Source organism: Kwoniella newhampshirensis, chromosome 4 (assembly GCF_039105145.1).
Source record: "Kwoniella newhampshirensis strain CBS 13917 chromosome 4, whole genome shotgun sequence".
In the NCBI taxonomy this organism is placed as follows: Eukaryota; Fungi; Basidiomycota; class Tremellomycetes; order Tremellales; family Cryptococcaceae; genus Kwoniella; species Kwoniella newhampshirensis.
Genome location: NC_089958.1, coordinates 536,188 through 554,995, shown reverse-complemented (window position 1 = coordinate 554,995; position 18,808 = coordinate 536,188). Strand labels below are relative to the sequence as shown.

The 18,808-nt window shown below is 50.4% G+C and overlaps 8 protein-coding genes across 8 annotated transcripts; 3 read left to right on the top strand and 5 right to left on the bottom strand.

The window, feature by feature from the left end:
• Positions 1 to 228: 228 nt before the first annotated feature.
• Positions 229 to 903, top strand: IAR55_002192 (uncharacterized protein; the record flags this gene model as incomplete). The annotated part of the gene is made up of 5 exons (XM_066945309.1): positions 229 to 265; positions 331 to 383; positions 446 to 517; positions 639 to 788; positions 850 to 903. 5 exons carry the CDS (start codon positions 229 to 231, stop codon positions 901 to 903), a joined length of 366 nt encoding a protein of 121 aa, XP_066803998.1.
• Positions 904 to 1,188: 285 nt separating this feature from the next.
• On the bottom strand, positions 1,189 to 1,994 carry IAR55_002191 (uncharacterized protein; the record flags this gene model as incomplete). Its single annotated transcript, XM_066945308.1, has 3 exons — positions 1,189 to 1,414; positions 1,490 to 1,598; positions 1,727 to 1,994. The coding sequence occupies 3 exons, from the start codon at positions 1,992 to 1,994 to the stop codon at positions 1,189 to 1,191; spliced, it is 603 nt and encodes a 200-aa protein (XP_066803997.1).
• Positions 1,995 to 2,197: 203 nt separating this feature from the next.
• Positions 2,198 to 3,188, bottom strand: IAR55_002190 (uncharacterized protein; the record flags this gene model as incomplete). Its single annotated transcript, XM_066945307.1, has 4 exons — positions 2,198 to 2,229; positions 2,311 to 2,447; positions 2,618 to 3,020; positions 3,089 to 3,188. The coding sequence occupies 4 exons, from the start codon at positions 3,186 to 3,188 to the stop codon at positions 2,198 to 2,200; spliced, it is 672 nt and encodes a 223-aa protein (XP_066803996.1).
• Positions 3,189 to 4,441: 1,253 nt separating this feature from the next.
• On the bottom strand, positions 4,442 to 7,568 carry IAR55_002189 (uncharacterized protein; the record flags this gene model as incomplete). The annotated part of the gene is made up of 11 exons (XM_066945306.1): positions 4,442 to 4,703; positions 4,776 to 4,868; positions 4,937 to 5,084; positions 5,146 to 5,225; positions 5,280 to 5,665; positions 5,721 to 5,964; positions 6,015 to 6,168; positions 6,218 to 6,605; positions 6,663 to 6,767; positions 6,829 to 7,398; positions 7,527 to 7,568. The coding sequence occupies 11 exons, from the start codon at positions 7,566 to 7,568 to the stop codon at positions 4,442 to 4,444; spliced, it is 2,472 nt and encodes an 823-aa protein (XP_066803995.1).
• A 249-nt stretch (positions 7,569 to 7,817) lies between these two features.
• IAR55_002188 (uncharacterized protein) lies at positions 7,818 to 10,817 on the top strand (the record flags this gene model as incomplete). Its single annotated transcript, XM_066945305.1, has 8 exons — positions 7,818 to 7,910; positions 8,033 to 8,450; positions 8,616 to 8,803; positions 8,866 to 8,911; positions 8,970 to 9,182; positions 9,250 to 9,893; positions 9,962 to 10,073; positions 10,168 to 10,817. The coding sequence occupies 8 exons, from the start codon at positions 7,818 to 7,820 to the stop codon at positions 10,815 to 10,817; spliced, it is 2,364 nt and encodes a 787-aa protein (XP_066803994.1).
• A 178-nt stretch (positions 10,818 to 10,995) lies between these two features.
• IAR55_002187 (uncharacterized protein) lies at positions 10,996 to 12,445 on the bottom strand (the record flags this gene model as incomplete). Its single annotated transcript, XM_066945304.1, has 7 exons — positions 10,996 to 11,031; positions 11,088 to 11,250; positions 11,319 to 11,539; positions 11,597 to 11,709; positions 11,777 to 11,983; positions 12,076 to 12,195; positions 12,280 to 12,445. 7 exons carry the CDS (start codon positions 12,443 to 12,445, stop codon positions 10,996 to 10,998), a joined length of 1,026 nt encoding a protein of 341 aa, XP_066803993.1.
• A 726-nt stretch (positions 12,446 to 13,171) lies between these two features.
• On the bottom strand, positions 13,172 to 15,786 carry IAR55_002186 (uncharacterized protein; the record flags this gene model as incomplete). Its single annotated transcript, XM_066945303.1, has 11 exons — positions 13,172 to 13,283; positions 13,381 to 13,453; positions 13,515 to 13,567; positions 13,627 to 13,698; positions 13,775 to 13,970; positions 14,027 to 14,063; positions 14,121 to 14,698; positions 14,782 to 14,924; positions 14,990 to 15,489; positions 15,545 to 15,601; positions 15,697 to 15,786. 11 exons carry the CDS (start codon positions 15,784 to 15,786, stop codon positions 13,172 to 13,174), a joined length of 1,911 nt encoding a protein of 636 aa, XP_066803992.1.
• Positions 15,787 to 16,092: 306 nt separating this feature from the next.
• On the top strand, positions 16,093 to 18,802 carry IAR55_002185 (uncharacterized protein; the record flags this gene model as incomplete). The annotated part of the gene is made up of 10 exons (XM_066945302.1): positions 16,093 to 16,646; positions 16,710 to 16,820; positions 16,875 to 17,236; positions 17,307 to 17,518; positions 17,571 to 17,627; positions 17,684 to 17,870; positions 17,929 to 18,093; positions 18,143 to 18,347; positions 18,407 to 18,620; positions 18,686 to 18,802. 10 exons carry the CDS (start codon positions 16,093 to 16,095, stop codon positions 18,800 to 18,802), a joined length of 2,184 nt encoding a protein of 727 aa, XP_066803991.1.
• Between the last annotated feature and the right edge of the window lie 6 nt (positions 18,803 to 18,808).

Here is an 18,808-nt window from a genome sequence, read left to right as displayed (position 1 = left end):
CCGTCACATCCCATCAGAGAAAACCGGAAAACACCACACTGCACGGGGCTCCATGTGGTCAACCACGTGTACGGTCAAACACCGAAAACACCGATGGCGTGGCATTGTTTTGTATACCCAGCTCAGAAGCGTTACCATTCGGCTCTCATTTATTGTTGTATTGTTGTCGACGATTGATCGTCAGCTCTGCTCTCACTCTGCTACCACCAGCGATCCAAGACACTCAAGATGTCCGACCCCACTTCTATCGCCCAGCAGTTCACCCGTGAGCTATGAAGATCGATCTGTTTCGGGGCTGAATGTCAGCTGATTAAGTTTCACTCGGCCTAGAATTCTACTATCAACAATTCGATTCTGACAGAAATGGTCTGGCTTCTCTCTACGTACGTTGGCTGTCGCGTGTACGCCCTCTCACAGCAGAAGCTGATATGCTCGCAACGCTCAGAGAGATACCTCGATGATGACCTGGGAGTCTAGTCAGATCCAAGGTGCTCCCGCTATCGTCGAGAAGCTGGTCGTGAGTCGTTTTGATCCGTCCGATCATAACAGGTCGTTCAAGGAGACTGATCAAGCTGCGATTCCCCCTCTGTCTATCTCCTCGATACCTCAAAATGTCATCACGACCTCACCACCATTAGGGCCTCCCCTTCGCCAAAGTGGAACACAAGGTAGTCACCATCGACGCTCAGCCTTCATCACCCACCACTGCTTCCCTCATCGTCCTCGTCACCGGTCAACTCCTCGTTGACGATGGACAGAACCCGCTCCAGTTCACCCAGGTATTCCACGTGAGCTTTTATGTACTCGAAGAGGAGAAGAAAGAAGCTGAATCAGATTGGAATAATCCAGCTGATGCCCGAGGGAGGAAGCTATTTCGTATTCAACGACGTCTTCAGACTGTGAGTACGATACACGAGGCACTTTTGCCAGGCAGTACTGACTTTGTGTGCGCTCGATGTAGTAACTACGGATAAACAGCTCGACGAGTTCCTTTTGACGAAGTGATGTGTGCGAAGTGGATGTGTCTCTAGACAGGAGCATACGACGACATGTTGACGTTTTCGATGCATAATATACATTCTATCTTGTGTATGTGCAAGGCCACATTGATGACAGGGACCGACTCCCTCTTCTCCGACAATTGCCCTGTGCCGTGTCAGAAGGACATGCACAGATGATAGTCTCAAACTAGCTAGCCTCATCCTCATCGTGCACGCCATTCTTCCTGTCGTCCGTCCATTTCCCAATCCATTCCGCGATCCGCCGAACATTCTCATCCACCTCATTGTCCGTCTCTCCTTCACTCTTCAGTTCCACAACGATTTCCTCCGCATATGATTCTCGAGTCTCGTTCAGACACGTCATCATGATTTCGGCCGTGACATTCTCTGTGATCTTTTTCGTGGGGTAATTCCTGAGTAGCACGCGAAGAGTTCAGAATCAGAGTCAGCGTGTGGTGTTGTGTCATGTTGTCGCGTCGAAATCTCACCTAGCTGTGAGACGATCATGCAAGATACCGTTGTCACAGGTGAGCACCACGGCTAAGTCGACCCATCGTTCGGGGAATAAGGAAGGGTCGTGATGGTCCAGAATGAAGCCTGAGGTGGTATCGCGTCAGCTCGGCAGGATTGAAGTCAGAAATCAAGTGTCCCGCTATCACGGCATTACAATACCGTTCATTCATGCTTGGAGACACCATTGCATCAGAAAGCAATCGAACGCTCACCAGTCGAACTCGGTCCATCTTCAGGATTTACAACGCCTTCCAGATAATCTAACAATCGTTCCTCATCAACCACCCAGCAACTCCACTCCTCATCCCAGCCTTCATGAAACCCATGCTCCTTGACAATATCCCCAATGTTCAGATGTCTCATCGGCGTCGACGATTCGGCGAATTCCTGAGAGAGGAGTTGCGAGTGGAGGGTCTTGCCGGTTCCAGGTGTACCCGTGATTAGGACGATTGGGAGGGTGCGAGGGTGATGTGTCGTCATTGCGAGTATGGTCCTGGGAGGGAGACTTTCAGGAATGCGCTAGATTGGTTTATGCCAGATGTCAAGTAGGTATTAGAAGACGTAAGACGGAAAAGGAGAAGTCCAGCCCAGTTGTAGGCAGTCGCCAATGGCAATGTCTGTCTACAACTTTTTTCAATGACATGAGTGAGCCCCGCAAAAACAGATGAAAGTGGCGAACGGAATCAGAATGTCACTCGCATTCCTTCTGCCACACCTGAAAATAGTTTGAAAACAAATCAAGTCTGTGGTGTGTGTATCTTATCTAAGATGCGCTGTGCGATCGCAATGCAATGACAGACTTCTGTGTGCTCGATCGCAGTCTTTGATATGATAGATTTCTGGAGAGGTGAGAAAATTGGGGTGTAGATGACAGGTGTGCCCGTCATGTTTGTGGGAGCGGCAAATACTTCTGCTTTGCAGGTGAGAATCGCCCTGTGCCACCAATCGGCCGATATCCTTCAGGAACTGTGAATCGATTGATGAGCTGAGATGCTGCTCACCATTCCTAATCAATGACACCTCTGATGTTCCCATCCTTGTCAATTCGGACATGAGACCCCATCTCGTCCATGTCCTTGATATACGATTATCCCTAATCCAACGCTGGACAGTCACTGACATACGATTTCAAGTCAAGCAGAATGAGATAGTGAAGCAATTCCATAGAGGGCGCATGCCGCGCACCTTGTAGAGTTTGTCCAACTCGTGCGTTGATAACCGCAAGATATCGTTGCTTGGCAGTACCAAATGGACCAAGGAAATAAGGAGGATGCTGCAAAACTGGGAGTCGTTCGAGACAGGGTCCGACTTGGAATGAGCCATCGTCGGCGGTTCTTAAACTCCCGACTTTATCGAAAGAAAGCTTCTCGAGTTGTATCATGAATGCGGCGTAATTGCGGATGAGCCTGATCGCAGGGTCGGTGATCGGTGGGATGGAGATCATGATACCGAAAGCAGCTTCGCCATCAATATATTGTTGGTAGAAGTAAAGGATATTGGAGGGGACTGGGGGTTACAGTTTCAGGTCAGCACCCTGGAATCCCTTGTCCTTCAGGCTGCGTGAGTTCACTCACGCTGAGAATTTGCTGGCCGAGCCCAAGCCTTTGGGAACAATGTGCAGATTTCAGATGACACTTTGACCGCGGCATATTCGCTGTCGAGATTGAGCTTCATCGTCTCCCAAGGTTCGTGTTTCCTTTATTTCCTGCGGGTTCGCATGACCCATTTAATCCCATCCTCAAATTCGATGATGAGGTGCGTATTGTAGGCTCCGCTGAGTCTCGCCAGCTCCTTCCAAGTGGAAGGCTTGTGGACGGTACATGTATGACCAGATCGAAAACTTTCCACTTCGGCCTCGATTAGGTCGACATCGAGTTTTCCGAGAAGCTGTTCAGCCTGCCCATCGTGGTGGGGAGAAAGCATCAGCCAAGTGAAGGATTTTTGAGAGAGGGATTAGGTGCATCATGTTCTGAGAAGAATCGCTTACAAGCAAAGCACAATTCTCCCCACAGTGAGAAGGCGTCATTCACTCACAACAACACACAACACATATCACGCAGCACACAGCACACACCAGCACACACCAGCACACACCATGCATCATTCTGAACTCCTCTTCCTTATCATCATCATCATCATCATCTTTTCGTTCTCCTATCCTTCCAAACAGTCAAGCGATCGAACACTTTGCATCAACTATACAACCTCTCTCAAGAATGGCAGACCCCCCCAAATGCCAATGTGGAGGGTATACAAAAGGGGCATTCTCCATCAACAGTGAATGATTGTCCTGTTTCCAACGACATTGTCGGTGCTATATGGAAGATGTTAGTCATTGCCCATCTGTGCGGGGGCAAACCGCATACGTCAAAACGAATTGAAAGCTTTACAGAGGCGAACAACCCAGAGGTAAGTCCGTGATGTCCTGATATATATAGTAGGTATTGGTTGAAGATCACAGTTGATGTGAAGGGCGTGAATGAGGCTCGGAGATACTCAAACTGCTGGATATCGACGCGGTCAAAACCGAAGTCGAATTTATTTCTCCAAGATGACCTGCCCCAGAATCCACATTCCTACTGTACCGATGTCAAAGAGCTCGGAACACAAAGCGGAGGTCTCAACTACACATCATCTTAGATATCGAAGGTGGAGTCAAATGGGTCAAGAGGATCAGTCAAAGACAAGAAAAGAGAGGTTGCAGCGATGAAGCGACAAGGTTGAATATAGTCAGTGAGATCGCGACCATTACAGCCATGAGAATTGAGTCAGTGCAAAATTGCTCCTTGACTGGGCCTGCCTAGTCCAACATGAGAACGTCTCTCATGGATACAACTCTCTTTAAATGGATTCTATGAATGAACGGAATGGCTGTCAACATGCTGTACTAATCTACAGTATTCACATACAAGATGCCATACAGTATACTAGGCCCTGATAAGTTCTGCGCTGATCGCCACATCCGACCAGATCTTCATGATCCAATCCGATTTTGACGCCTCATAAGTAGAGGGAACGAAGACATATATACCGCTGTCCAACTTGACCCTTCTAGTACAGACCCCTGTGAGAGTGTCCGCATATGGACCTGTGGTGGCTATTTGTTCGCCTAGAGTTCCATCCAAGCCTCGCTTGAAGATAGTCAAGTTGATTGGTGTAGGGGAAGGTTGAGGGAGGTACAAACGAGACCTGCCGGTCGACGAGAATCAATGGCTCGGCATCTGACATGATCATCGATCATGGTGCATCGAGGATACTCACAGAATAGTGCCAGCCTTAGGAAGAATGACTTCCACCTTTGGGTTGTACTCGTACTTCCCTCCACTCGGTCTTCCACCGGCATTGATCTCAGTCCTATCAGAATTGGTCATTGAGGTCAGCTTAATCGCATGTAACTTCGTCATAAACGTGGAGTAGCTCACCACTTGCCAGCGACGACTCGACTGAACATTCCTGACCCCTCGGATGGAATGGATGTCAAAGCGGCCGAAGCTGTCGATTCAAAGGCACAAGTATACGCGCCTGTTTGACCAGGATCGAAAGCCGATATCACCATAGTGTATATACCAGCTGAACGAGAAGGTCAACGATTCAACCATCATGTCCACTATGTGAAGCTTATCGGACTCACGATGGAGATCCGAGATGTCGCAGAAGGCCATTCCGTAAGAATAAGCACCGCTATTGGCCAAAATCATGTCCTCTGTCATCCTTTCCCACCTCTTATCAGCGTCATCACCGAAGGAACCTTTGGAGGCTACTCACTCAAACACCTGTTCACCTCTCCCCCACAGCAATTTCACATTCCATGCCGTGTCCTTTTCGCCTCGAAACACCATTCTGGCATGTACTCTCCCTCCTCTCGCAGGGGGTGAAACGATCACCTTGTACTGCGGATTGTTCATACTGGTCGGCCAACCCGGATGACCTCCGGCATTGCGACTGGTTATGACGCCAGATACAGTCTCAGAGAACGGCATATGCCGCGCTATCCGCTCGAGGTCAAGCGAGCACCCGATTGGGGCGTAAACATTCAGAGTGAATGAAGTTTGGAAATTGCCGCGGTCTCTAGCTGGTATTATAAGAAGGTTCGAATCAGGTCGACGAAGCTGATACCGTACCAATACATGGACGCTGTTGGCGTACGGACTCTTTCTCGATGAAGTCAGCTGAGGATCATCTTGAATTGCGTACGCGCATGCTCACCGTCTGATCAGCCCGCTTAGGTTGCACGGCTTCTCGTAGAGTTATGCTCGAGGATGCACCATATTCCTCAAAAACATGGAGAGCTATATCCTCTAGTGGTTTGTCATTGCTCGTTACATGTTGCGAAAGAAGGATCCATATCTCCGGTAAAGGTTTGATCGAGCTCGTCACTCGAAGTCGGTATTGTGGATTTGACATGGCGGTATCTGCCGCTGCTCTAGAACTAGAAGGCTTGAACCACGACCTACATACATGTGAGCTTCACTAAAGCCTTGGGACCGGGAGCCTGCTCACCAATGTCTAGTTGCAACGACCGGTTTCAGGGCGGGATCCCAATTGAGATTCAGAGCCTCGAAATTTGAACACACTCTATCCCATGACATAGTAAACGAGGCGGCTCCCGGATCCGTGATATTCAGCAATCTCTCTCCATCCTCTTCTCGCAAGCCTGTCAATCATCATCAGCATGTGCCGGAGACGAGCATGGGTCGACTTACCAACCACTCCATAGGCGTGCAGAGGTACCAAACCTTCACCGACGTGAGCTCCTGTTCCAAGGCTGACTGCGACATCACCTCTTGTCCAGGCCTGATATACCCTCTGCCATTCCTTTTCTCTTTGAAACCCATCTATCAGGCTGACATATTCAGGCAGCCAGCCTGTACTCGCGTACATGTCAGGCGCAGGATTGCTACCACGTAGATTATAACCGCCATGGACCTTGAAGTACCCCTTGAGCGCTATCGGTACCCAAGGAGCACCTATGTCCTCGATGTATCTGGATGAGGTTGATGACGAGGATGAGGATGAGGAGCTGGGATGACAGGTGGTGTACAAAGGGGTGCCATCTTTGCGAGAGTGCGGAAGGAGAGCATCAAAAACGACCTAGGTGTAGTCACTTCAGGTCAGCAAAGAATGATATCACAGTGACGAATCACGTACGCTGCGCCAAGCGCCATTTAACAGCACTTTCAAGACGTGCTTTCCATTCTCTGACCGTATCGGCCTACCGTTCGGGTTCTGTGGGTAGAGGTTATCCCAGCCAAACTGTCTCAAGTCATTTAGCATACGTCTGTTCCAGCCTCGCAGATAAGACAAGCTCACACACCTTGGTTCCGAACTGCGTATTATGCTGCAACCCTACACCCACGGCCACCACCACCGAACAGTCTGCGATCGGCCCTTGCTTCATAGCGAAGCCATTTTCTTCCGTATGTTGATCCCAGCATTCTGCTGGTAACTCTCTCCATTCCGCCTCTGCCTTGATTTGTTCCTCTGCCAATTCAGGCTGTTCTTTGTCTCTATACTTCTTGTCGCCCCTGAAACAAATTGCCGTCGGTTCCCTCCACAGGTCCAAGGTAAGCCCATTGATCTTGCCTCCTCTTCGTAAGATAGCAGCCTCTTCCCCTTCATCGCCTACTTCGGCTTTCCCAACCTGTCCTCCAAGTTGCTCCACACGAGATTTGATTTTCTCAGCTCTTTCGAGAACCAGTCGCCATTTCTTTGTCACCTGGGCTATCTCGCTCGATGGGACAAGTTTAGAAGAGAGGAGATGCGAGTAGGTTTCGGCCGAGGATATGTATATCGGAAAAGCTTTTTGGAGGATTGGCAGGGGCGAAGTGAGCGGAGAGACGGTGGAAAGTGAAGATTCGATCGCGATGGCTTTGTTCGCCAAGTCCTGAAGATCGAATTGTCAGCTCTTCAGATCCTTCAGCTCAGTCCCAGGCTAGGAGTCGCTGAAGGACAGGTTGATGATGTCAAGGCGACATAAGTTGATTTGTTGCCGTCAAAGTGACGAACACGCACCGCTCCGAGCTTTAGACCCTCCTGGTACGAGTTGAAAGCCATCTCCAGCCGCTACGAGAGGCCGTTTCGCTGATGATGAAGAGTCAAATTGGACGGAGTTGATCGAGATGACCTACTTGTCAACACCTGTCGCTGGCGGCAAGTAAGAATGGAGATGCGGGGTAATTGGACGAAATGCGGGGTAATCACAACAGCCTGTGTATTTCTTAAATCTCGCTAATCTACTGTATCTTTATCTTCTCCTCTTCTTCTGCACCTCACCTCAATTGGTCACACCTTTTAGGCCAAATCATGATCTGCGGAACTCTTCGTCTATCGTCGCGGTCGAAAGTGCCGTCATCACTGCGACGGCTCTCGAGCTTGACACGAGCTCAGCAAACATGGGTGAGTGTGGCTTCCTGTTCTGACGCTCTGGTCGTCATGAAAGTCATGAGGCCTTGGATCACAACAAGACGTTTCGCCATGCTGAGTAGCCCGTGACCGTAAGCTAAAGCTTTTTAATGTAGGGCAATCGTCTTGTAATCTCCGAAGAAGTCACCCACGCTCTACAGACCTCCTCACCAGTCATAGCTCTCGAATCCGCTATCATTACCCACGGTATGCCCTTGCCTACCAATCGGACCACCGCTCAGTCTCTCGAACGTATCATTAGAGCCAAATCTGTCGTTCCTGCAACCATCGCACTCATCAACGGTAGAATCCATGTGGGGCTGTCCAAGCAACAGTTGACTGAACTGAGTGACCCAGAGTCTGCTATTGCCAAGGGCAGTGTCAAGGTCTCACGGAGAGATCTAGCGGCTGCGATAGCTTTAGGAAAGACGGGGGGGACTACTGTCGCCGGAACCATGTTCATTGGTAGCAGTCTGGGGATCAGGATCTTCGTCACTGGTGGCATTGGAGGTGTACACCGTGGCGCTGAAAGCAGTGAGTGAACCGCTCGGATGAGGCGCCAGCTGTTGACAGCCTATCGCTACATCTCTCCTCATTCTCATCGCGTCCCCTTCCACTACCCGCAACACTCTCATGCTGCCGATCTCCTGACGTACCACGCGACTACTCCATTTATCCAATCACCATCTCGCTGACCAGGCATGGACATCTCGGCCGACCTGATCGAACTCGGCCGGACGCCGATGGCGGTCATCTGTGCTGGAGCCAAATCGATCCTTGACATCCCCCGTACCTTGGAAGTTCTGGAGACGCAGGGTGTATGCGTTGCCACGTTTGGAGAGCAGCAGGAGTTCCCAGCTTTCTACCATCCTTCTTCAGGATGCCAGGTGAGATCAGCTTTCCAGGCTGTCCTTGGGAACAGATCTGAACATAGCTGACCATCCTGAAGAGTCCCTGGAGGGTTCCTGATGCCTCTAGTGCCGGTCGTTTGATCCGTGAGGCCCCTTGTGTTCCTGCTTACAGATCATTTGTTGACATATGACAACACTATAGACACATCTCTCACCTTGCCTACACCCCTCAGCGCTCTCCTCGCCGTTCCCATCCCCTCAGAATACTCCGAAGCTGGAGCAGCAGTCCAAACTTCCGTTGAGCAAGCTGTACGAGAAAGTGTAGAACAAGGAATCGATAAACGTGGCAAGGAAGTGACTCCCTGGCTACTGAAGCGTGTCGGAGACCTCACGCAGGGTAGAGCTCTGGAACTCAGTGAGTGCAACATGAGATTTGAAGCAGGGCGGGGGTCGAAGGATGTTGAGGCTGACGATGAAATCAGATGTCAAGCTAATTGAGAATAATGCGAGAGTCGGAGCCGATGTCGCTCTCAAGGTCGCAGAGCTATTCCAGAACTCGCATGCATCAAGTTCTATCTATTCATACCCAGTCATGGCTGGGCCTTCTACTACTACAAACTCATCATCCAAGTCTGCCCCACAACAGTCTTCTTCGACTCTGCCTCCACCGTCCGTTCTCGTTTTCGGTTCAGCCGCTATCGATCTCACTTCCACTTCTCCGCAAACTCTGGTGCCAGGCACGACCACGCCGGGTGCAGTCTTCGTGTCTCCCGGAGGTGTGGGTCGCAATATCGCAGAAGCTACTCAGAACCTTCTACCTCCCTTTACTGTCCAGCTCATCTCGGCTTACGGTCTCGCTTCTGACCGTCCGTCCCCTTCCGCTGTCAATGGCGAGATATCGAAAGGCACTGCAGTCCGAGACGAAACTGTACAGAGACAGACCGAAGCGGACGCATTTGGGAAGTTGTTGAAGCTAGAACTTGACTCGTCAGGATTGAGAACAGATGGTTTGGTTGGCAGGCTGAACGGGAACACAAGTGTCTGCAGTCTGACATTAGAAAAGGATGGAGATCTTGTTGCGGGTGTTGCAGATATGGGCATCGTGGAGACTCTGACAGGAGAAGTAGTGGGTCAGATCCCTTGCATCTCAGTGTCGGGACAAACCAGGAGTGATGTCTGATTGGATATTGGCAGATTGAGAAGTCTATCCGGGATATTCGACCGAAAATGGTGGTATTTGATTGTAATCTTCTCGAGGAAGTCATCAAGTCGTTACTTGAGACCTGTCAATCGTTGGACATACCTAGTGAGTACAAGCGCCAACCTGGATTGAAAATCAGTCGACCGAGACTCATGGTCTGTTGTCCCGCTATATCAGCTGACACGACTTATCGTACTAGCATTCTGCGACCCGACATCTACCCCGAAATTACCTCGATTATTACCGTCCCTCATCTCGCTTCTGCCAACCTCTCCAACCACTCCTCGACCACTCGCCCATCTCTCTCCCAACGTCCTGGAACTTGACTTGATTCAATCACTCCTAACTTCTTCTCTGACCGACGAGCAATCCGCACAAGGATGGGAGTACATAAATTCCCTGAATCTAGATTCGGATTGGCGCAATTCCGTCGATCGATTCACGTCTTCGAAAGAACGAGAATGGATACGAAAAGAAGGGATCGTTCAGAAGATGGTGGCACTATTGCCCTATATTGATTCATTCTGGGTCAAAGCTTCAAATAGGGGTTTAATACATCTTCATTTGAAAAAGGCTCCGCCATCGTCGAAATCCAGCCAGGGGGGACGAGCCGAGAGAATAGTGCAGAAACTGGGGGGTGCACATGGAGGAAGATATCTGATTTTGACACATTATCCAGCACCAAGGATTGACCCGACCGAGATCGTGTCCACGACAGGGGCGGGGGACACGCTGGTAGGTGGATTAGTGGCTGGCCTAGTAGATGGCGGTGATAATGATGAAGTCTGGGCGGACACTGCGTTGCAAAGAGTGGTCAGAAGTCTGAAGAGTCGCAGAGCCGTGGGTTGAAATGACGAGCAGTCATGTCAAGTAACGAATGAGAGCGCCACAGAAAGCAGTATTTTTACAACTTAGAGATACTATGTTCGTTCGTGATCGAAAAAATGATTTGACATAACGATCGTCAACCTAACACAGGAATCCATGTCACAATCCTTCTTACGGCTCCTGCTGACATCCTCTTCGACTATCCCTCAACAGCCTCAGCGTCACTCTCTTCAATCTGGAACACGAGTCGTCAGCATCACAGCATGATAACAAGTATGCCACCACACCCACATCACTCTCATTGGCTGCCTTGACCTTCCTCTTGTCCTGAGGTGCCGATGGCTTGCCACCGCTGTGTGAGATACGACGGGCGGGATTCGCAGGGAACAACTCGGGAAGACCAGAGACGTCTTTTTGCGTCGGCACGAAAGCGCTTTCAGCGCCGATTGCGGATCTGTCAGACAAACGAACCATCAGTATCCACACCATTTCTTTTCGTGAGCGGCAGTCGGGCGAACTCACCGACACCAGAAGAATAGAGCTTGGGCAATACTGGGATCCTGCGCATTGAATGGCATCACATGCGAAGTCCAACCGTGAGTCCTTTCCTTGTTGAAGTAACCGAAGGTCCATCTTTGCCAGTCTGTCAAGACGTAATATTGACACCCGAGCCGTTTGGCAGCTCCCCACGATCGTGACCAGTACCAGGAAGCCTTAGAGCGCGTGTCGTAGCGATACCGACCCTAGCAGGTGGCCGTCAATTGTTCCTGCTCGAATAAAGAAGAAGATCTCGTACTTACATTGACAGTGTACTCGTCCCAATCTGCCGAAGCGAAAGCGGAAGAATTGATGGTCCTCACAACAAGTTTGACATCGTCTGAGCCCTGCTGCATCAAGTAAAATTCTCCGGAGCCTACGCAGAAGTCATGATCAGCTGTCCACTTCACCAGGTGGCATATCACAGTTGACAGCTTGCTCACCCATTGGAGACTTGTTGAACTTGAAAGTCCATGCTTTCGTCTTCCCATCGTCGACCTTTGGCGCTTCCGGCTCTTCGCCACCGTCACTCTCGTACCCGGCTCTATCGAGCGCTTGAGCCCCTTGAGGTCCGACATTTACGTCCGACTCGTCTGTGTCCATAGCGGTCAGAGCGGAAGAGATAGCAGCCAAGGGCAGGGTGGATAGACCTGTGATGAATGGTCAGCATGACATTCCACGACTTGTGGGAAGCGTTGAGCATCGCAACAAGACACGAATGACAGAGGGGGATACGACGAACATTTCTGAAGGTCGATAGGCGATCTGAGAGGATTAGGCAGCTGTGTGAGCGCTTGAGCAATCTTTGGGTATTTGTAATTCGGATGAGGAGCGATAGGATCGGTTGGCACTGTCTTCCAGACTTTGTAGATCATGGTCAGTATAGAAATATAGGATGTGGTGTACGAAAGACTCTTTTGTCTTCTCCCGGATATGATCCACTCACACTTGTTCACTTCCTCTTCAAACCCTTCGATCTCCTGAACACCTTTCAGTGATCCATCCCAGGACGCACGAGGACCCGTGCCACCCGTCCCAGGAGGATACTGTTCTCTCAAAGCTGGGAGGGGAGTCGCGAGATATTTGTGCAAATCGAGTGGTGGTTGGGGCATGGTGGTAGTAGTCTGACTACGGTTGAGGAGAGAGACAGAGGGAGAGAGCTGCCTACTGAACCGAGAATGAGAACGGTATATATACACGATGGTGTAACGTGATCGACGTGCAGCAGTGAAATGTGGGGCAAAAGGATGGAGTCCCGGTTATTGCAATGTAACGTAAAACCGGGGCCACGTCCTAGTCAATCCTCCGAACAATCCCGATCCTCGTCGCATCCTTTCATCTGAAAACGGAGCGGACGGAATCAACATGGAATTCGTTCTTCCACCGATAGCATGTGGAGCCGTACCAATGTCGCTGGGATCGAGCAAGGTCACAGATCCCAGGGTTTCGGGAAACGACGGAACCCGGACTGAGCGAGAGCGTTCACTACGACAGGTGAGGACAGGTCAAAAGGGTCTTACAGGAGTGGATTCAGGACTGCACTCCAACGGACGAACAGATTGCAGCCAGGAGGTAGTGCATGGCATGGATGGTTGCTCTCTCGGGCTGTTTATGGTAGCATGTATGGGGACCGATGTCGTGTTGTAGCAATCACAATCACTTCGTTGGGGTGCTTGCCCCCATCTCTCCTGCGTGATGGATGTGGCACAGTTATCAGATGCGATGGATTGACTGTGTGATTCGTCAGTTCGAAAGCGGTCCGATCGCTCCTGGCGGGCATTCCCATCTGGCCATATATTCTGCCGCGCAGCAGAGAAGTCGCTCGCAGCAGCGCTACTCTAATAGCCTTCCAGGTCGCAATTGGTCACTAAATCATCCCACTGTTCTTCGTCCGCCTGTTCTTGCTCGAACGGTCTTGCCCACTCAATGACTCGTCTATGAGCCATCACCCTACACCGTTCCTCATCAGCATCTCGGTCTTGCAGTAAGATAGTGCGGAGAGAACGAAGGGTTGCATGAGGTAGCTGAAATGGGAAACCGTACATACCGATCTGGGGTGAAATTTTTCAGTTCGAGGTTCTCCAGGCTGACAGCTCTCGAGATTGCCACGTATGTCTGGCCTAACAAAGAAATCGGGTCAGCGCAAGGTCTAGCCGTGTCGATACAGCGTAAAAGTCCTACCTTCAACAAAGATCTTGGTTAAGTCAATCTTTACCCTCTCTAACGTCTGACCCCTGCGAAGTTGAGCGTTCAGTGGATGTCCCAAAGGTATTCAAATTTTGACGTGACGCACTGGCTTTTGTGTATCGTCAACGCCCAAGCCAAAATGAGCGGTACCTGATATCTTGTTGCCTCAGGCTTTCCTCTACAGTCCCAAGTGACAGATCTCAACATCCGTTCGTCTTGTACGTCGTAGTCTGGCTGAGAAACAATGCACTTACTGAGCATTCAAAACATCCACGCTCATCGAGGGTATGATGACTCGCTTCGAATGTTTTCCAGAAGCGTGTTTGACTGGTGTGATCTCGACGACTGGCCAAGCGGTTTCCGGATTAGGAGCACCACCGAAAGCAGCCGCCGGTGATGAGATTCCTTCCGCCATTGCATCGGCAAGAGTCATAAAATCGACGACAATACCTGACAATTTGTGTGAGCGCGGGCGTATGTAAGTTCCAGACTGAAATGGACCTCACCAGTAGAACCATTCACGAGAACACCGTCTTGCATATTCTGGGGTTTCATGTCAGCTGAATGACTGTGATTGGCGACGCAAGACCTATCACTCACCGTCACAAGCATGACCAGTGCGCCGACCTTCAACTCAAGCTCTTTCGGCCATATCGTATTCCGATCCAGACTGGCTGTTGCTTGAGTTTGGTCCAGCGCATAGCCACTAGAGGTGACGCCTGGAACGTCCCATGCCAGGAATATCTGCACAGGAGTAGTCAAGGCCCCCAATCTGGCAGCGTTGATTGTGGCTACTTCGCTCTTTTGCGGATAAAGTCCGACCGGTTCGATCCCACCTTCATATTCAACTTGCCTTTCGAGCGACTTGAGCAGTATCACATCTTCGTCACTGATCAATCCTCGTCGCATCCCCTCAAGTATCCGAACGAAGTGATCTTCTTTTTGTCGGAACACTCTTGTGAGCGACGTTATGTTGTTTTTGTCCCTGTTGAAGATCTGAGACCACGAGGAAGCCTCGAATGCAAAGGCGTAGGTGTTTGAGCCTTTCGCGACTGGAGGCAACTGGAAGAAATCTCCAGAGAGGATGAGTTGCAGTCCACCGAATGGGCGGGGATCATGTCGAACCTTGCGGGCGATCTCTTCCAGCTTGTCGAAGAGCGTTGCGTCAATCATGGATACTGCACCAAGCATGAGTAAGCTTGACATAAACCGTAGAAGACCCCGATTTGTGAGTCGTTGTGTGTCATGCTGGAGAACTCACTCTCATCTATGATCAAAGCGCCGGTCGTCCGCCATCTAGTAGCTGTGATCTTGTTCCGCAAGATCTTCTCATACAGCTTTTGAGCAGGTAGATCTCCTAGACCTACTCCTGCCCACGAATGTACAGTAGAACCCCCGATATTTCTGGCAATTAAGATGATTCAGCCACCCCAACAAGAATATAGGCGTTGTGAATCTGTATGACTTACACTCCTGCCATGCCGGTACTAGCTGTGACGCCCAATTTCCACCTTTTGACTGCTGTCGGTTTCTCCCTGTCCCTGCTTTCACGGCTTCCTCGTCCCCTTGCACCCAGACCATCATCGTTCAGATAATCTCTCCAGTGTGTTTCCACATTTTCATCCTCCTCCCTCTCCCTCTCCTTGAACGCCTTGATGATAGCTCGAAGCAAGACTGATTTTCCTGTACCCGCAGAACCAGTGAAGAAGAAGCTTTCGCCGTTCAATATTCTGGCTAGGATCCGAGCCTGTTGTTCTGACAGAGGAGGGTCGCCAGCAGACTGGCCAGTGGCCGAATGCTCTGGAGGAAAATGGGGATGAATCGTGGCGGATTTGGCCTTTGCTTGTGGAAGGGGAGAAGAGGGGCGACACCTGGGAGGCGAATTATGACGAGCTCTCCAGTGTTTCTGTGAGGTCAAGTACGTTGAGTCCGGAGACCTCTCAGCTCGGCCGCTCACCCCAGACCATCGCTGTCATGTTCCGTCGGACAATCAGCAAGATTCTGTAGCAAAGCATTCGACTCACCTCGGCTTGTTGATACGTTGAGAAAGACTTGTGGACAGCGCCCGGAAATTGAATCACCTGCAGAGAAACGAAAGGACCATGTCGATCAGTTGCCTGTCGAGCTGAAACCAATCTATACAAGCAATATCTCCCAATAGGCATCAATTACCTACCTGCTTAGCAGTTTCTTCCCATGTGGTGTAGACTCCAGGTTGTCGGCCCCTTCTTACAGCGTAGAACTTGACCTTGCCCGATTTAGGCATAATGCCCGACAAAGCGAAAGCTCGACGACCCAAACGCAAGCAGCGGGACATGTACTGGTCAAGAGGCGCTTGGATCAAGAATTGAACGCTCTCGGAGAAGACGCGATCCAAGATGTCATGACTAATGCGGTACGTACGGCCTCTGTGGTTGGTGACATGAAGTGAACTTGCGATTCCTATCTGATTAGAGGAAGTCACGCTTGTGGAGGCTCGGATGAACCAACCTCCACTCGCTGTTGCCGGTGAAATCGTTGTTGATTATCATCATCGTTTTAATTCTGATGCATGCTGCCATGATATGCTGACATGATCACACCGAAGCTTGCCAGGCCACTGTTGGGCCTTGCACGCCGTTGCCTTTCTTCTCGTCATTCTTTCACTGCAGTACGAAATCAATCACTGCTATCTTCTCGAGTCATCCAACGTTTCAGCACCTCGACGCCACCTCTCTTCTCTGCTGCCTCGAAATCCTTATCGATCAGCGATGAGGCTCTAGTAGACAACCCAGGAGAAGGTGTACCATCCAACCCAACCTCAAATTCTCCTTCACCAATCACATTACGCCCCTATCAGCTTGCAGCCATCCAAGAGTGTCTTCAAGCCTTAACTTCAGGTCTCAGGCGAATCGGCGTCTCCTCGCCCACAGGTAGCGGTAAAACTACCATGTTCATGAACCTCGTACCTCTTGTACCATTCTACAATAATACAACACCCACCGGTGGATCGGGGAGGACTCTGATAGTGGTCAGCAGTGTTGAGCTCGCCTCGCAAGCAGAAGGAGCTGCGAGGAGATTGCTTGGAGATGAGTGGACCGTGGAGGTGGAGCAATCGAAGAGGAAAGCAAGTGGACGAGCTGATGTGTGAGTAAAGAGCTTTACTCACACGGGGCACTGGGAACGACACTCATCGTATAATTGGCATAGCACGATAGCGACTTGGCAAACGCTCATCAACCCAGACAGACTCGCAAAGTTCGATCCAGCGACTTTCAAGTTGATCATCGTGGACGAGGCTCATCATGCAGCAGCTCTGTCGTGAGTTGTACCAGACTAACCCGCATCTGTCTAGCTGACCTGATCTAACCTTAGATACCTTCGCCTGCTCCATTACTTCAATGACGAAGTGCAGCTACCCAAAACCTCATCGCCTGTCATCTCGCATGATCACGGCAACAAAGTCCCAATCATCGGGTTTTCCGCGACTTTCAGTCGACCGGACCAGCTTGCCCTCAGTGCGGTGTTCGAGAAGATCGTTTTCCACCGGGAGATACTGCACATGCTCGAAGAGGGATGGTTAGCGCCGGCCAAATCAACAACCGTAAAAACTGATTTGGAGTTGGGCGACGTGGAAATCAATGAGAACGGGGACTTCAAGACTTCTTCACTTGCGTCGAAAGTCAACACGCCAGAGATCAACGAGTTGATCGTGAGGACTTATTTGCATCGTGCAGGTAAGCTTCCTGTGCCTTGGCCAGATCACAAGCGAAGCCCAGACACTGCTTACGCTTGATGGTCTTTCAGCCGAAAGACGATCTACCCTTGTCTTCTGCGTCGATCTCAACCACGTCTCTAAGCTCACCCAAGCCTTCAGGGAAGCTGGGATTGATGCCAGATCAATCTCATCGATGTCAAAGCCTGAGCTAAGGCGTCAGACTATAGCAGCATTCGGAGCTGGAGAGTTTCCAATATTGGTGAATTGCGAAGTGTTGACCGAGGGCACAGATATACCAGAAGTAGGTCTCCTTATCGCAGCACCTATTCTACGAGCGTTTGACGTTGGCTCAGATCGACTGCATAATGCTGGCGCGGCCCACCAAGAGTCCCAATCTCCTAGCACAGATGGTGAGTTGAAAGGGCAATGTCTTGTTCCGAAGACCCTCGAATGAAATGCCATATAGGTCGGCCGAGGTTTGCGTCTTTCGCCAGAGACTGGTAAAGAGGATTGCTACATCATCGATGTTGTCGATAGCGTTGCAAGTGCAAACGGTATGATCGTGTCGCCTACATTGTTGGGTCTTAGCCATGAGGAGCGGGACGAGGAGTTGAGGGAATATGAGGAGCGGAATGATCCGGTGGACAAAACTGGTAAAACTCTATCCGTCCGTTCAATGCGTCTTCCACTGACAAATGCTCAATGGAGTAGACAACAAACACCGATCAATACCTGGATCCGACGATTACAATGTCACCTACATCGACGTGGACGACCCTTTTCATATAGCCTCGCACACTCGTCCCATTATAAACAGAGTGAGCAAGAATGCTTGGGTCGCATGTGGGAAGACCAAGTACATCTTGGAACTTATAGGTAGGCTTCCTTCGTGTTCCCGTGTGGCATGGCTGACATCAATACAAAGGCAACGGGTACATCTCGATTGATCCAGGTACTATCGGAGCTTGGGCTATCACTTTTCGACCATCAATTCCAACAGGAGTATTGACAAATACGAAGTCTCCTTTCGGTCGAGTACGCGTCGTCGGTCATGCGGACGATTTAGAAAGGGCTTTGCAGACCGCGGACAAGTACGCTGAGCGGATAGTCGGTCGGGAACTGAGTCTAAGGTGAGTTTCCCTAGGGACACTCGTAAATCATAGTCGAAGCCGAGCCGACCAACGAACAGGTTATCACGATACGCGGCTTGGCGGCAAAAGCCTGCGAGCGAGAAAGCAATCGCGTTGATGATGAAGATGCAAGGAGTGACAAATGGCGGTTCGCTAGTGGATGAGGATGGAAGTGGACAGAAAGTTAGCGTATTCGGGAAGAGCGTACACGTTGGAGAACTGACAGCGGGCGAAATATCGTCCTGGTTGTGCGCAGCGAGACATGGTGCGAAGGTGAGTGACGTGGGGTGGTACACAATTAATCAACTGCTTATGGATTGGCTATTTGATTTGACTAGACTGCGCGAGTCAGCCAGGACAAAGCGGAAGGAAGAAAGCGGATCAAGGCAGAGCAGAAGGCTGAGAAGGAGAGATTGCACAGGTTGCGAAATTTGCCTCTACCAGACTCGAACTGAAAGTTG